General features: G+C 42.2%; 1 protein-coding gene across 3 annotated transcripts in view; it reads right to left on the bottom strand.

Annotated features, from left to right (window-relative positions):
- The window catches only part of dpp6a (dipeptidyl-peptidase 6a), a 144,823-nt gene that overhangs the window by 23,536 nt on the left and 103,488 nt on the right, over positions 1 to 17,799 (bottom strand). For all 3 annotated transcript variants that reach the window (XM_030767439.1, XM_030767438.1, XM_030767437.1), the window contains 5 exons: positions 17,156 to 17,270; positions 11,064 to 11,162; positions 2,017 to 2,111; positions 1,433 to 1,507; positions 11 to 63 (listed from right to left, as the gene is read on the bottom strand). In XM_030767439.1, coding sequence (XP_030623299.1) covers positions 11 to 63; positions 1,433 to 1,507; positions 2,017 to 2,111; positions 11,064 to 11,162; positions 17,156 to 17,270 — 437 coding nt within the window. The remainder of the gene's footprint in view (positions 1 to 10; positions 64 to 1,432; positions 1,508 to 2,016; positions 2,112 to 11,063; positions 11,163 to 17,155; positions 17,271 to 17,799) is intronic.

The following is a 17,799-nucleotide window of genomic DNA, read 5'->3' as shown; positions in this document are numbered from 1 at the left end:
AAGTACTCACGGAGTCTCTAGGCTGCAGATGATGTAATAAGCTGTGAAAGAATGCTGGTAAACCTGTAAGTACAAATAACACCAAGACCTAATCAGATCAGATGAAAAAAAAACCCACAGCAACAGCCAATAGTGTGTGACTCATATTTTATCACACACTCACTCTTTGACTTTATTATCAATCCAAACACAGCTGCTGTCCGTTTTCAGCAGCAGACCGTAAATGCAATAGAGGATTGACACATATGATGTGTGAGATGTAGTGTAGCTGCTACAATTGTCAAGTATTAACATGCAACACCTGTACTCTCCTGTACTGCCCCCCCCCAAACCCCACAACCTCCTAACCACCAAATCCTACTGAGGGAGAGAGAGAGACAGAGAGAGAGAGAGAGAGAGAGAGAGAGAGAGAGAGAGAGAGAGAGAGAGAGAAAGTATCGCTGTGAAGGGCAAGCAGCACGATAGAGTTGGAAAGGGAGGGGTGTGTGTGCAATGACAGCTGGGGGACGGAGCTGTCATCCATCAAGGCAAGTGTGGGACGGACATGGAATAACAAACTAGTGCAAGCATGAGCATACACACACACACACACACACACATTCTTTCTCTTTCTCCCATCAGCAATGTCTCTGTGAAGTGGTGATGACACTTTTCAGTTGTCTCTTCATTTTGATGAAACATTTAGTGTCATTCTGATTTAAGTCGACAATATTCCTTTTCCACCTAGAGAGATATGCTTTTCCCCCTCTTGCTCACTTGCCCTTCAGTTCACACCTTAAACCAGACTCTTTCAAGGTCTTTCTGGTGCCATACATGGGTCTGTTGGCTCTGGTACAGAGTGGTGTGTTTCAGTCTGTGGTGTCAGCTAATACCATGTCAGATGGATGCAGGTATGAAGCAGTGACCTAAATGATTCATTTATGCAGATGGAGGAAAAGTGTGCCATGCCAAGCAGAACAGCCATTATGCCAATGTTGTCCTCTCCTCCCTTTCTCTTTTCATCTATAATCTCTCCATCAACAACTTTTCCACATCTCTTTAATCTCCTTGATTTTACTTTCTTTCTTTGTTCCTTTCTTTCTTTCTTTCTTTCTTTATTTCTTTTTTTCAGTCTCCCAGCAGTGCTGCAAAAATCCCTCTTGAGGATCTGTGTTTCTGTGCTTGGTCTGCCGGTACAGTTCCACTGTGCTGTTGTTTTGCTCTGGTGCCTGGTTGGGGCGCTGGAGTGAGACAACCCTTCGGCCCCCACGATGATTACTCTCAGCCTCACGCTGGTTCTGTCCTCTGCAGATTTGCCACACATTCACCTGTCACTTGCCTGACTCTCCAAACAAGCAAACAGATGAGGGGAGGGGGGGGTGGAAGGAGAGGGGGGTGGGGGGGAGGGGGGGTGGAAGGAAAGGGGGGTGGGGGGCGGGGGGAGAGTACTCACTGGCTGCACGTTGTAGGCTAGCAGCACATGCTTCATATCGGGGGATACTTCATACTTGCTGGCTTTATACATTTCCTGTAAAAATAAAAAAATAAATAAATAAATAAAAAAGAGGGGAAAGAGAAAATGAAAAAAGAGAGAGATGAGACCTTTAACCATGCATGGGCTTTTCATTAATGTAATCCTTAAACGACTGCTTTTGACGGATTGCTTCTTGCAGGCGGAGAACAGTAGAACATTAATCTTGGACCCCCTCTTTCTGATTTGGAACAAACATGATGTTGTGTGTCATTACCTTCGACTGCGTCAATCCTGACAATGCATTTCAACTGAATAACCCAATGCTAACGATCGTCGGCATTAACGAGTTACGCGGCACGTCAGGATAATGATGGATTATTTGAGCTTCATTTATAACAAAAGAGCTGTAAGCACTTTGATTTGCTGACTGAGGAAGAAAAGTTTTAATTTATGTGGTGGTACATCTATGCTTTTGGATGACGTTAATGTGCATCCCGGAGGTGTGAAAGAGAAAAGAAAGAGAAAGAGAGAGAAAGAAGACAAAGAGTTCATGAAAGACTCACAAATTTTCTGTTGGGCACCAGTATGGTTCTCTCCTTTGTTTCTATGTCGTACTTAACCACATCACCCTCACGTGTACGATAAAGGAGCTCATTACCTGCAAGGTGAGAAAGGGGGAGAGGGAGAGAGGGAGAGAGTGAGAGAGAGAGAGAGAGAGAGAGAATGAGAGAGAGAGAGAGAATAGAGAGAGAGAGAGAGAGAGAGAGAGACAGAGAATAGTAAAAGAAAGGAAAGAGAAAATTTAATTAGAATGTAAAACTCTGTGCATCTCCTCACTGAAATTTAAATCAAATTTCCCTCAACAGGCTTCTCTCATGACTCCTGCTGTGCACCCCGGCTGCTCCAGAGGGAACTGACGGTTGAAACGGCCTGATAAAAGTTGTTTTGTTACGTTTTTTTTTTCTCTCTCTCTCTCTCTCTTGTGGCAATAACTTTTGCAAGGACAACAGCTAACAACACTCAAAGCCCTACAGTCTAAAACGTGGAGAGACTCCACACGACAAAAGGTTCTGAGGGGTGAGCAAACAGCTCATCATCAGTTTTAATTGCAGATTAGAGATTGGTATGCAAAGAGCTTTTTTTTTTTTTTTTTTTTCATCTTGCTTGCATTACTAATCGTCGATAAGAGGTGACACAATTACCATCACAATGACATTAAATACGAAGAGACACTGTGGAAGCAAGGCAATTCAAGTGGTCACACCAGTTCGAACAGACAAGGAACGCTATTCATTTTTTTTTTTTTTTGGCTTTTTTTCCCCCTCGCCAGTCCTTCAAAATGGGTGAAATATGATCAAAATCAAACCGAGATAGAGATAAAACACCGTCACGTACTGCCATTTCATTTGTCGTTGCTGACCTTGTTTTGTGCCCGCCCCATCATGACAACAGTAATCTTCCGAATTTTTAATGTGCTTTTCCTATCATTATTGTTCAAGCAGAGGTGCCCTTCAACTTTTTTTTTTGGGGGGGGGGGGGGGGTTGAAAAGACTGGCATGGTGATGAGGGAACAGAACAATCATTCATTCAACATGACAAATTTTCTCCTTTTCCCACGAGTGCTCAACATCTGACCTGTTGTCTGTTGGAATGTCTGAGATCAGAACCTCATCAAGTTCACTCCTCCCCTGAGCCCTCATTCTTCCCTCAGACTCTATCCATCATACCATACAGACAGATACCCTTAGCTCCCTCTTCTCCTCCCATCATTCTTATTCTGGACTGCCTAAGCCTTACCATTGTACTTAGTCTTCAACTACCTGCAGGACAAGTGGAGAGGAGAGGAGAGGAGAGGAGAGGAGAGGAGAGGAGAGGAGAGGAGAGGAGAGGAGAGGAGAGGAGAGGAGAGGGGAAGAGAGGAGACATTGGTTACAGGACAGTATCAAGGAAAAGGGAACTGAGTCTGATATTGTCTTGTTAAGTGTAAATTTGCAATGGAAATCTCTGGAAAACTGTACAGCTGTTATGTTGACCCCCAGTAATCAGTTTCCAGGTGCTGTAAAAAAGAGATGAGGTCACTTGGAAAAACTGAGATCTCTCTGTCTCCTCACTGGAATTCAGCTTCCTCTTCTTTTCATGTAGAATCAAATATCTTTTTCTTTTGTTGTACTACTCCTCTACACTTCACACTTCACTCAATCAGTATTCTGCTCTATCTCTCCTTTCTCTTATTAGCTTTCTGTAAGTCATCTTCTTCAAACCCCTCACAGCTTCTGTTCCTACTTGCTCTGACTCTCTCCAGTACCATGCACCTTTTACCTCCCTCAGTCTCTCTTGTACTGCAGGCATTACTGCTGTACTGCAAAGGTGTGGCTCTCAGCTCTGGGTCATTCTTCCAAACCCTACCTTTCCTCTCTCTCTGCTCCATTGTACTGCCCTTAAGGTGTTACTTCTCCACCTCACTGGCTCCATCATGTCAGCAGCCTCCTCTCCTCTTGCTCTCTCTCTCTCTCTCTCTCTCTCTTTCTCTCTCTCACACACACACACAAAGCTCTGAGCCTCTCCTCTCTATCTCTCTCTCTTTCTTTCTTTTTCTCTCTCTGTCTCTCTCTCTCTCTTCTATTCATACTGTCTTCTTCTGCCACTCACTCAGGCTGTTTTGGCTGAGGGCTCTGGATGCCTCTCTGATCTGAGTTCTCTGTCTGACTGCAACTCCTGCTCAGTGAGGTTTTTTTTTGTGTCTCAGTGCACGCCAAAGTCCCACTGCTTAGAGCTCCCATCACAGCAGGAAAGAAGAGGAGATAGGTAGTTTTCTGGAGGGGGGAAAGAAAAGGAGTGCATAATGATAATTTTTTTTGCTCTTTTCGAGGATTGGAAGATAGTAATAATAGTCAGTGAGTGCAAGCAAGCCCCCCCCCCCCCCCCCCCCCCCCCCCCAAACCCCCCCGCCCCCACACGTCCCCTTGGGGTCAAGTCCTTCCCACATAGTTTCACCTATTTTGGGAATATTTCCTCTCCTATCCTGTCTGTCTGCTGAGATCTGACCACAATGTCTCAAACTCCTTTCTCTCTCTTCTGTCTTCTGTGGCCTCATTCCACACCTCTGTTCCTAGGAGTGTACGGTTCATTTAAGCCTCGTGCACCGCTAACTCTTCCTGACAACTTCATTAAAGTGGGAGAAAACGGACAACGCAGGTTAGTGAGTCGCTGACCAAGAGGCAGAGCTAGAGTTAAATGGAAGGAGTAGTTGGCAGTTGGACTGAGTTTATTTCAGGTTGAAGTCCGACAAAGACTTCGACTTCGACCATTCACATTTCAACCTGTGCGCACACAGAGTTTGAAATTTTCAAACTGATGTTTTACTGTATAGTTGCACTTCATCCATTCAAAGAAAACTTTCTATACCTTGACTGAACCCCCCCCCCCCCACACACACCCACCTTTTTCTCTCCTTCTCTTTCTCACGAAGGCTCTTTCACTAAACTCATTTGCTAGACATTCCTAAAAGACCTATGTTAGACCTCAGAGAAGCAAGTTTGGAATTCAACACTACTCTCAGTCACAAATTTACTCACTGACTCTATCTACTCTATCTCTTCATTGAGTATTCCAGCCATTCCTCAATGTGCTGGCGCTACTCAGTCATTCTTCCAATAGGTCGTTCAGTGCTGTCAATAGACACAATGCTCAATTCCAACGATTTGTATTGCGATATCTTCTAACATTCTGCAGCACAAAAAAGGACACAAAGCGTATCTTTGCTCTCAATGCAAGTTATAAAACTCTAAATAAAAAAAAAAAAAGGTACTAAGAATGAACTTCATGATTCACTAGGTTTTAATGACTTTGGCCCACCTATGGACTCAAGTCTATTTGGAACCAACACCTAGCACTGTTCAGCTCTGATATTTATTGCGAAGAGGAAAGTGGTCCTCCAGACAAGTATGGAATTACTATTGAGAGCACAGTGTGCACTGGCATTTGTAACCATATTTGTATATGAAAATGGATACTGTATGAGTGCAAGCAGCTGCACCCATTCTGTAGGGAGTGAGAAGGCAAGAGAGAGACAGAGAAAATGAGTGAGAGAGAAAATGAGTGAGAGAGGCAGGGGGGAAAAAAGGCCTAAGGAGTGAAATAAACATCCATTCAAAGCGAGAATGAGCTGGTTGCTGAGCTGAGGGGCCACGGTGGAGATTATGTAACAAATGCAGCTTTTCTGTGAACTTGGGTTCCTACTTAATTGGTCCTGATTAAATTGATTTTCCCTCCTTGTACAGGTAATTTGCTCTCAACAAGGGCGAGAATGAGGGCTGGCTGATGTAAATGCTAGGCTGCTGTTGGCAGAGAATTATAGAGCCTGTCTATAGCAAAATAAAAGTGTCTCTCTCTCTTCTGCAGTAATGCTGTCTTAAATCTCAGGTGCCCTTTGGCACAGGTGAGCTATAAAAAGAAATGGTCTCATAAAAGTTTCATGCTGGCTTTAATTAAAAAGTGCTCCACCCATTCAGACAGTGCTGTCACTCCATTCTCACATCGTAAGCGTCAAAACCAGGCCCCCGTATCAGAACGAACAGGGCTGAGTCGTATTCCCGGCGGCAAAGACGACCACTGCGAGATCATGTCATCGGTTAGACCCTCCGATTTCTGAGGGGTCCTCGCCCGGGTTTTCCGGCTCTTTCCGTAGAGCGGCTCACCGAAGCTGGTATCAGGATTGAATATAATACAATGTGTCACCAATGACTGCTGTCTAGCGCACGGACGGGAGTTTTCTGCTCTGATTTATAGTTATCAGCAATGCCGATCAAGGTCGTGTCGCTGCCTCATTTTTCACAGCCGTCGCCGCGGTAACCCTGAGAGTGCATCGGCTGCCGGAAACCGTGACCAAAACGGCAACATTAAAGACAAAAAAAAAAGCTTTCACTGTTTCAGTCACAAGCGCGTAGACATAGACACACACACACGTGCACGCAGACACACACACACACACACACACACTCTAAACTGAGTGAACACTGCAAAAAGAGCAGCAAAGCTCACATGCTTCCATTGAAACAGCGCAGAGGAACACAACATTGTTTGGTTAAACCGAGAACTGAAGACTCTCCTGCCGAGAAAATGGGTTAATAACGGAAGTCAGTCCGACATAAGCCGATTTGCAGGCTTCCTGTCGAGAGCAATAAAACTCCCTCTGCGAATTCCTAGGACCCACTAGTCAGTTATGTGAGATATGCAAAGGCGCTCATGTTTAATGATTATGCACATCTTCTGTTTGATTATCAGCCCCGAGTCAAACTGAACAACTCTGCACAGTGAAATGCCTTTCAGCACAGCCCCCTTGTCACACACTCATTTCCTCTCTCTCTCTCTCCAGTCCTTATGGGCTTGTTCTGATTTTACACACAGGATCTGTAGACCTCCCAGTGTTTCATTATGGCCCCTCGATGGTACCACAGGCCCATTAGACCGATACCGTCGTTTTATACTGTTGTTCCTATGGATCCAGCCAATATGTCAGCACTGCCTCCATCAAACGGACTACATCACAAAGTGGGGGAGGTCTGACGAGAGTATTATGAGATGTATTTTCACGAGCCACTAATTGATCACTGCTGGATATCAGCTCAAACATACAATATATAATGCCAATTATGGACAAACAAGGCATTCATCATTTCCTGTGCACAGTAATGCAGTGTGAAAAGGCAGTGGAACTGCCCCCACTCTGTTTATAAGAAAAGGTCTTTTCTACTCTGTACATTTTGTCCTATCTTGAAATTATGTGTGCTAATTTAAGGTGGGGTGAAATTAGCTGGGGTGCTGTCTGAAAGCTGAGGTAATTGAGAGTAGTCTCACACCCACACAGAGCAGAACAAATGAAAGCTGTAATCTGTCACCAATCCACCAAGTCTTTATCCTTTCTCTCTGCCACACCTATTGCCAACTCAAACTAACCACAGACAATGAAACATTCAAAACAGGCACCAGTTTCCTCACACACACACACAAACACACACACAGACTCTTTCTCTCTTTGTCTCTTTCTCTTTAAAACTGTGCTTCTTGGATTGCATTTGTAATGAGACTACAGCATCTGCATACAGGGAGCCATTAGCATTTGCACTCAGATCTGAGAAACCCCATGCTACTGGTGTATGTGTGGGCAGCATATATTTACTGTTTATAGTAATGCCCTGACAGGTCTTTTGTGTGTGTGTGTGTGTGTGTGTGTGTCCTCCACTAAGGCTGATGAGAGTCTCAGTGGATTTGTGCGGTCAGGGCAACTGTGTGGGGTTTAAGTCCAGAATTTGCTATTAATTATGTTGGTCAAGCTACTTGAGATGACCGGTTCTCCTTTCACATCCTCACTCTCCACTGACCCCAGGGTTAGCCAACACTGGCGTCACTCTAGCAGTGCATTAAGTGAAAGAATTACTAATGCATCTCTCTCCACAATATGAGTGGAGTCACACTGCTCTGAAGTAAATGAATGACTTGCATACATAAAGTATTGCCTTCATTTTCTCACCTTGCTATCTGCCTAGAGATAGGGAAAGGTGCTTTTTCTACAGTAAATGCATTTTAAAAGCGTACCAGGCATTAAGAGTGACAAGCACAATATTAACGTTAATGTGAAGCAACGATCCATTCATCTGTATACTTCTGGTTAATACACATTAAAAGTGACTTTTAAATCCAGACTACGTTCTACCCAAAGTGTGTGAGCGTGTTTGCAAACTGATCTTTAATGCTAGTTACACCCGACAGCACCACTAGGGGGTGCTAATTTACTTGAGGCAGCGAGTCGTGCTGCAAATTACCATCCAAGTCAAGTCATCGTTTCCCATCAAGGTTAAAAGATACTTATTCCGCCAATCATGCATGTATTTGCTTAACAACGTTTAGTAAATCTCTCTCACAACATGCAATGCATACATTAACCTACCTGGGAGAAAACAGATGAGCAAAAGATGCAGGAGCGATGTCATTAAAATGGAAAACCAGATGGTTTAGACCACATAAAGCATTAACTCTGTTTAATTTCTCATTGAGAGCAGTGAGTAACATCAATGACGTATCTGTTTGATTTAAATTCTTCTCTGGCGAACGTGGCACACACAGGACAGATCAATGGGCTCTGCTAATTATGCAATTATGTAGCGGCTTAAATACAATCATAATGGGCGTTAGCGTCTGAATAGGAATGAGCGTCCATTACGGTCAAAGAGAGATGGAGGACAAATTCCAGTCCAGGTGAATGACAAACTCTTAATACAGCCAGTTAGATTTGATCTTGGTTGCTGGTTCAGTAGCAAATTTCATTGAATAGAAGGAACAGTCACAGAAGATTTCACAATAAATATGCAATGAGTATTTGACTATAATGTTTGATCTGTTCCGTTATTAAATAATCAAACCTAAACAGGTATGAAGGTGAGATAGCTTTGTTATGTAATTACTGCTTCAGACATTATCTGTCATTATCTGAATATTCCACCATAGCATGAAATGGACAGCAGTCAACAAACTTATCTGCAGGACACATACCATAGGGAGATCTGCCTGCATATATAAATCACCTGAAGTGTTGACTCATTTAAGATTCACTCATAGTGGGTTATATCAACTGTGTCAGCTTGACACTGATTGATGAGGAAATGAGGATGTCGGGGAGAAAAAAACCCAGCCAAACAAAACAACCCCCAGCCGACAACCCCCATCATCCCCGTCCCGACATACTCAAACCTAGGTTTTAAAATTAGCTTTTAAAAATGCAATTTCTGTCCCATCTTCGGAAATCAGTCATTTGAAATGTTTCAGGCATCGCTGACAGCCAGAGTGCTCCGCGAATCATTCCTTCTAATCAAATCTGACACACTAACGAACATCAAATAATCACTGATAATGATCCACATAATGCTGCTCCCTCCTCTGTAACGGGGTGAGGCAGGACAAAAGGACTCTTAAAACCAGAGACGTATTCTCCCTAAGCGTGCACGAATGAGTCAGGCACAAAACAAATTAATCATATTAACATCGTGACACCATGTGTTCTTTTTTGGGTTCTTGTCTTGTCAGAGTAAGAAAAAAAAAAACATGCTACTGCTTGATAAAACACAACCAACAGATAGAGACTGAGAAAAAAAAACAGATACGAGAAAAAAAAGACGAATATTGTTGATGAGGAAGGGGGAGAAAAACATGTTAGGGAAGTGATGTTTACATTGACTGCATACAATCACTGCTGAAATAACAGAGAGAGAGAGAGAGAGAGGGAGAGAGAGAGAGAAAGAGAGAGAGAGAGAGAAGAAACAAGTTACTGATCAGCCACGGTTCATTCCCTCCTGACAGATTTGTTTACTTTTTCACTGAGCAATGGGAACAACAGCACACTGAAATGATGCCGTGAAAAATGGGCAGAACATCAATCAATGCAGAGGGATGAGACATCGTACCATCATTTCCACGTAAATTACTCTCACCATTTCAGTTGGGAAATATTTCTAAGGGGTGTATCATGGGTTGTATGTTAAGAATCAAAGCTGGAGAGATGAATACATTGGAAAACCGTGTTAATACTCCCATTTAGAAAGGTGTCAAGTTCTCCCAGCTCATCCCTAGTGATTGCAATCAAAAAAAAAAAGAAAAGAAAAAAAGAAAGAATCACAATGACCCTCACCGAGTTAAAAGATTTTAAAAGACTGGAGACACACAACCAAAGAGCTGCTCGAACAGCTTCAGCATATAAAGGCTAACCTGTAACCTTCCTTTTTCTGCACTCTCTAAAGAACATGTATCTGATTGGAGGAGACAGCCAATGACGCTCCAGTCAAATCAAACTGCTTGATTAATCTTCTGGGGATGAATGCCTTCTCTTTGCGGCCGTGGACAGAATAATCTGGTTTGACACAGCAATTAAAGGCTTGTGTCTACTTCCTGCACATTCGTCGCCCTGTTACACATCCACTTTATACAGGCGTTAGAAACAAAAAGAAGATAAAAAAGATACATATAACCTTTTCAAGATGTGTACACTCTGTGCCCTTTCTCGAAATACAGGATGAATCATACTGCAAGCGACTGTCGTGAAACAAAGACAAAGGCATTTTCATTTTTCATAATAATGAAAATCCCTAGTTACCATATGGACCCACAACAATAAAATATGTCTCTGTTCACATTTCACACACATACGCACAGTTTTGCATTAATGTAGTGTTAGATGTAGCAGATGTAGCTTTGGGTGGTGTGTTGTCATGGACTCAGTATACTGCATCACACTACATCCCATCACGCTCAGGCTACTGCAATCTTTTTCAAAGCCACTTCGTATCCACTTCACTTCCAAACAGGTCAGTTTCACTCAAAGTGTCACTGCTGTGAAAAATATGGATTAAGTCCTATGTGTACACGGAGAAATAGAATAATGTCTTTTTCCTCTGTATCTCCACATATTTGGTATAGCCTACACTAATAATTTGCATATTTCAACCATATTTCCTACCAACTGCACAGGATATTCTCATATCTGATTCCCTGTCGGGGTTGTGAAAAACAGACGCACTTTTATGATTTGAAATAAAAAAGATTCTTGTGGAAGAGTACTCACTGCTTATCCATTTGGCTTCGGGGTCATGAACTCTGAAGTCCTTTCTGAAGATATCTTCAACTGTCACTTTACCTTTCAAGGCCAAACTGTCATCTTCACCTTAAGGGGAAAGATAAAAAAAAAAAAAAGAGAGAGTAAGTTTTTCAGCGTCAGGAGATCATTTTAAACTGCTTAACTCAGGAACTCTAAGCTTTCCAGTCCACTGTAAAGCCTGGACTCTTTGTGTCTTTAAAGTCACCCTGCATCTATATTCAGGTGATTTGGAACACATTCTTCGCCGAACATGGCCCTGTATTTTTTGTAGCTTTAACAGTAGACATGGTAATCTGTCACAACCGTGATAGGACTGTTTCTCTCACACAAAGACCTGCCTTTTTTTTTTTTTTTTTTTTTGAATCTGGTATGGAGAGTTCTCTCTCTGAAGCAGAATGGAGTTCATTATCTCTCTGAATAGTAGACCACCAACCACTTTAAGATCAACCAACAGCCTCCATCTAGATACCACTTCCATTAGAAACTACTGCTTATTTGTCCAACATACCGATCGAGGAAACACGCCAGAGCTAAAGCTTTGCATTACATGTCATTGCAGAGGGTGTGAATGAGCTTTAAAATGTATTCAGCATGTTTGACAGAAAGCAGGGAGGGAAAAATCCATCACGCTATGTTCCTCATCTCGCACTGACACGTATTACACTGTCACTCCGACGCACGCGTGAGTCGCTTCCCATTTCTACAGAAGGAGAGGCATAAAGCAGAGGACCTCAGGGGCCCAGCAAAGAAAACACAATCAGTCAGCCACCCCCCCCCCCCCCCCCCCCCCCCCCCGACCCCTCAGGCTCTGCTTAATACCAATTGAATATTGGATTATTAAAATAGGCTTGTGCATTTACAGCAGATGCCTGCGCAAACCTGATTTATTTAGACATAATTCCACACATCAGATATGATCACAGTAAGCCTCAGTCTGCCGCACGACTCATTTCATATGCATTGTGGAAAAACAAAAGGCAATATCTGATTTGTCTCATTTGCCTTTGGTATGTGTAACTCACAGTCTCTCACAGGTAAGGAGGAAAGGTGGAGGAAAGCTGCCTTACTGAAGTATAGCTCTGAGTGTATGCTACAGCTAAAGGAGCTAAAGTTAAAGTAGAGGTTTAAATGATATCTGTTGAAAATACCTGCAGATTTGAATAAAGTAAAATATAAAAAAAATCACTCAGCTAGATAACTCAGTCGGATGAATTCTGATAAAGAAGATAAATACATCTGAAGCTCATATTTTCAAAAGGTACTCTTTTTTTTTAAAGTCTTAAATAGATTACTGCTGACGAAACTCACAACTATCAGAAAAGTAAGTGAAGAAGTTTTGATGGAAAAACGCAACGGGGAGGACTCCTGTGGGTTTGTCCTGGACGGCAGGAGGTTGATTTCCAGGCAGACGTGCGGTGCAGGAGGGAAGATGAGAGGAAAGATGAGCACAGCTGGGGGGTTGTCCATCTGCCTGACTCCTTAAAATGGCAAGACCCCTCCCTCCCCGGTTCACCTCCTGAGCTCACGTAAAGACTCATCTCCGTCGAATCTTATGGCACCATGTTATTAGCTAAATAGCCATTTTAAACTAATGAAAGAACTGGAATGCGGATATTCAGATACTGAGGCTCGCGGGAATGAACGAAGTGAAAGTGAAGTGGAGGAAGCAGTCTAATATACAAGTACACACAGCGTACCTATCTATTCATAGTCCTGCTGTTCAATTATGCTCCAATTTACATGAACACGTGTGGTATCCAACAACAAAAAACTACCAAGACACATGTTCAGATTCTTCATGTCCTTTTCATCCATGTTTGTGTAGACGTTCATGGATTTTAAGTGATGATGATTTGTTAAATATTCATTAGAGCTTCCTGGGTGGCATATTAAACATCTATGAGAAAGAGGAAATTAACAAATACCTCTAACTCAGTATTCATCGACGAACGTACATCTCACACACACACACACACACACACACACACACACACACACATATATATATAAAACGTGATAACTGCCATATACATGCGGCAAAACAGCCTCTGTGTGTCTGAAATTGTATTATGCATTTGAAGTCTGTTCTGGCAGACTTCAGATGACACATGTTGTACCACACATTTCCGCTCAGAACATTTCAGAGGAACATTACTAACTTGACGCATGAAGCATGGTCCTTGTAATCCAATTACTCCATCTGCGGCGGATGTGTTCGGGTGTGTGTGTGTATGTATGTGCACATGTGTACGTGTGCATAAGTAGATGGAGCATGCTAGAAATCTCTACGCCGACACAAACTGATATTTGGTGTTTAATTATGTTAAGTGTATTTTTCATGTACATTTTAAAGTAAGGTTTTTAGAACAATGCATGGACTAAATATATATATTAAAAAAATGAAATATGAGAACACTTAAGCTGCTAAGATGTTAATGAAAAAAATGTAGCGACCACCCACTGTGTGCCACACAGGTTCCTCTGGGGGAAAAAAGTTACGAACAGAACAGACAACAACAAGGCGTCACAACAGCATCTCTCTCATACCCAATGAGAGATGTATATCACTTGAGGATCAGTGGAGAGGAGCAGAAAAGAGACAATGATGTACAGACGAGTGGATCTTTGAATCTGAGACATCCTGCTGAGAGGGAACAGGTGAGCGGAGCAGACAGGACACGGGCGGGAGGGAGGCACGTAACACCTCCTCGTGTGTGGGTTCTGTTTGTCAGCTCTCGCAGGAATAAATCTAAAATAAGATGAAGACTTTCCTTTTCAATGAGAGACTCTTCATTATTTTAATAATAGATGGAAGCTCGTTGAGGTGTATGGAGAAGAATGAATGCGCTGTCACTTTTCATTGCTCGCTTGTGTGGAACTGTAAAATTATTAAAATGAAATTGGAGAGAAATGCATCGGCGATATTGTAGACTCGGGTACTACAAAATGTGTTATCGCTGAATATTCTGTTGGTGGGGAAATTCCTGAAGGCTTGTCTACAGCAAGATATTTTAAAAGATAACGCTGTGATATGTCACAGAATGTGAAATCTCTAGAAATTCCTGTCAGAAAATGATACAGAAAAGTTCCAGGCAAGTTTTTTTTTTTCTTTTCTTTTTTGTCTGCAGCAGGCTGCACATTTGAAGCTTACATGAATGAAGAGGGCAATTTCTAAACTACCAGGATGGACATGGCAAAATAACACCTGGCACACAATTTGACAGACCTCCCACTTCAGTGCAGTAATGCCTGCTCTGTGTGCTGTGTGGTCGGGGTCCGGAGGGATTTGAAATAAGAGAACGGGGGCTCCTGTTACAGTCCTTCAATGTGTCATGTCCTCCTGACAGAACCAATTAGCTGTCATTGTGTCAGTCAACTGTCACCCTACACTTCCACCAAAAAAAAAAAAAAAGAAAAAAGAAACTACCTTAAAAAAAAGGGGGGGAGAGAACCTGACCTACTTCCACAGAGGCACAGAGCAATACCCATCATACCAACCTATTCATTATATGAGAGAGAGAGAAAGAGAGAGAGAGAGAGAGAGAGAGAGAGAGAGACAGAGGGAGAAAAAAGGGGGGTGATGTCACTGTAAGCACAGGGGAAATCAAAAACTCCACTCTGAGGAACCACACTGGAGCATCATTGATCCAGCACAGTGCTTGTCAAAAGCGTTTTGTATCTCTCCCTTTGGATAACACTGAACCGTTCATCAGATGGGCCTTGCCACCCGGGCGAGACAACAGTGTGTTTGAGATGCCAAACTCCACTGTCAGACACAAGCTCATATTTCATACCTCGGCTAAGCTTAAGTAAATGTCATATAGTCCCTATCTACGTAAAAGTATCCCAAATCCTGGGATTAGGCGTCCAAATGGTAAAGCAATGTGATCCTATTAATTATTCATACATACTGAATAATAAATGACATGTTAAACAGTCTACTAATCCACCATCCCTTAATACCTCTTACACATGTAAAGACAAATAAAGAGAAATGGACACACCATGGAACTAAATTTAACTGCATGTAAGTAAATATGGAAATTGAGTGGATCTGTAAAATGAAACCTGAGGTTGGGCATCCTAAATAAGGTGAGGCAGAGTACAGGCACCAGTTTGTGCGAGCCTGTGAGAACAGTCTGCTGTAGGACTTAGAGCTAGTGCCGTGTTTTGCTCCGACAGACATGGCTGGATAAGAAACAGGACTCAAGCTGGAAATGCCACCTGTTCGGTCTCTGCGGCCTCTCTCATGCCACCTCCCCCTGTTCCATCTCACAGGAAACAGGCCAGGACAGGCATGGCGCAAACAGTCACAGAGACCTTCACAACAAACAGACAGCCTAGATCCTAAACTTCCTGACTCCTGACCTTGTTTTGCCATCTCACTGACACACGCACACACACACACACACACGTTACACACACACACACGTTACGCACAGACGCCAGCATACACAAACACACACACACACACACACACACACGGGCATGCACAAACACAACTCTGAAAGACCCTCCGCACCTGCTGAGGTTGACACCAAAACAAGTAGAACAACAAAGCTTCAGGCAAACCTAAGGGATATAGCATTGAGACCAAAGCTAAAAACAGTGCATAAAAATTATATTCATTATGAACTTTTTTTGACATAAGCACCTCTTGGGGAATTACATTGATATGAAAGTCACTTGACAGTCCAGTGTCTCCGAAGTTTGAGTCTCTGCGCTGCAATTTGAGCCTTGAACATAGGCTTAATTTGAGCAATGATTAATGCTTCGGTGCTTAGAGGAGAAAAAAAACATTGTGAGGACTGAAAATGCATTAATGAAGGACTTTCTATCAAGGGTGAATACAAGGTCCAGCTCCAGCCAACACTGTCAGGTGGGAATCCCAACTCCATCAGCAGCTAGAAAGATTTTGGCAATTTGGATTCAAAACTGCACTCAAACTTAGTTATTGTTAAGAGACTAAATAATTACATTCATTAAATTCTAATTAATTCACTTCAGCAATAGAGGTTAGAATAAACTCAGTAACCAGAAAGGTACTGAAGTGTGTGTATAAATGCTTAGCAAATTACTGTATGTACCACTTAAGTACATTTTTAACCATTTTCTTTATTTAGGTGATTCATGTTTGGGTACTTGTATTTTTGCTGAAGTTCACTATTTTCATTCGGCTCCACTAGGACTTTACATGCTGGACTCAATGTTGTGTAGTCAAATGTACAACACTTCAAAAATAACTCAGGAAATCAATAACTTAATTAAAGTACAAGAACTGTGATACGCCTTTAAATAATTTAAGTAAAAAAGCTAGTCTGCTTTGATGTATACGCTTTGCATCCACTTGTTCATGACACAAGATGCCGTGGATTAAATGGAACTGTGGACACAAACGCTGTGAACTGACATCGCTGTTCACCCAAGGCGCTTATCTGACTTTCTCACAAACTTTTGAAAGGACAAATGGAAAGAAATGAGGTTATTGCATCAGTAACTTGTATTTTCTATTAATCAACAGCTTCATAGCTTTTTTATTAGTTGGTCTTTCCGTATCTTTCTGTGTGTTGAGGGCTTTCAAACATTAAACATTCACTAAGAATCTACTGATCACAGTTTAGCACATAACATAATAAAGATGGAGATAAAGAATGAAGGTCATTCCATATCTACAGTGAGGTTTTATAGACTAAAAAGAGAACTTGAAGACACTGGGAAAGAAAGCAAAGAAAGTGCTTTATGTTGTTGAGAACTGAACTCAAAAAGATCTGAAGAGGCTAAAATATTGAGACAGAAATGTGTTATTAGATCAAAATAAGGCAGTGTACACTATGTAAATGGGTGCTCTAGTGTCACCAAGACTGCGTGGGTATGACAATTATGGGCAGGCTGCGACCCGGTGTTCGGCTATCTGATTCTGTGTCTGTCGGTCTGTCTTACTCTTTGTGTGTGTGTGTGTGTCTGTGTGTGTGTGTAACATATGTATGGGTGGTGTGTGTGTGGGGGCTGTGTATGTGTGTGTGTGTGTGTGTGTCCATGTGTGAGTGTGTTCAGCATACTTGGAGTCAGCAGGATGACGGAGGTGACAATGAGAGAGCAGATGACCAGAATGACAAGCAGGGCGATAGCGATTCCCTTCCAGTTCCTCTGTGGAGGGTTACTCCCCACCAGCTCCTGCAGAAAGACACAGAGAGAGAGAGAAAGAGAGAGAGAGAAAACACGTGAATGCAAATGGGAGGTTACTTGCATGCATAAGTATAATGTAAAGTCACTTCAGTCTCAAGGAGAAATGCCATCAGGCAAAAGCCAGAAGCATTTCTAATGAGCCCACATTTTGCTACAGTCATCAGAAAATCAACATGACAGATAAACACAAGCTCCAACACTCATTTGTGACTCAGGCCAGGAGCAATCCTTGGAGATTTATAGCTGAAAAATAGATGAGATTCAAGTCCGACCTGTAGACATTTTGCAAAGAAAAGAGCTACACAAAACGATAGTTACAGAATTTATCATTATTTATATTTGGTAAATTTAAATAAGTTCTGAAAGAATTTGTGGGTGTTACTGTGGGAAATTTAATCTGGGGACAAAAGAAATTCTCCTAAGCAGAATGAAACTGCTCATGACCGTTGAAGTTTGACAGAATCTTTTTTCTTGAAAAAAATGCATTGCATCTAGCAAAAATACTGTGAGCTGACAA

The sequence above is a fragment of the Chanos chanos genome, chromosome 3, assembly GCF_902362185.1.
Source record: "Chanos chanos chromosome 3, fChaCha1.1, whole genome shotgun sequence".
Lineage (NCBI taxonomy): Eukaryota > Metazoa > Chordata > Actinopteri > Gonorynchiformes > Chanidae > Chanos > Chanos chanos.
The sequence above is the reverse complement of the archived record's forward strand: the minus strand, read 5'-3'. Positions and strand labels throughout refer to the sequence as shown.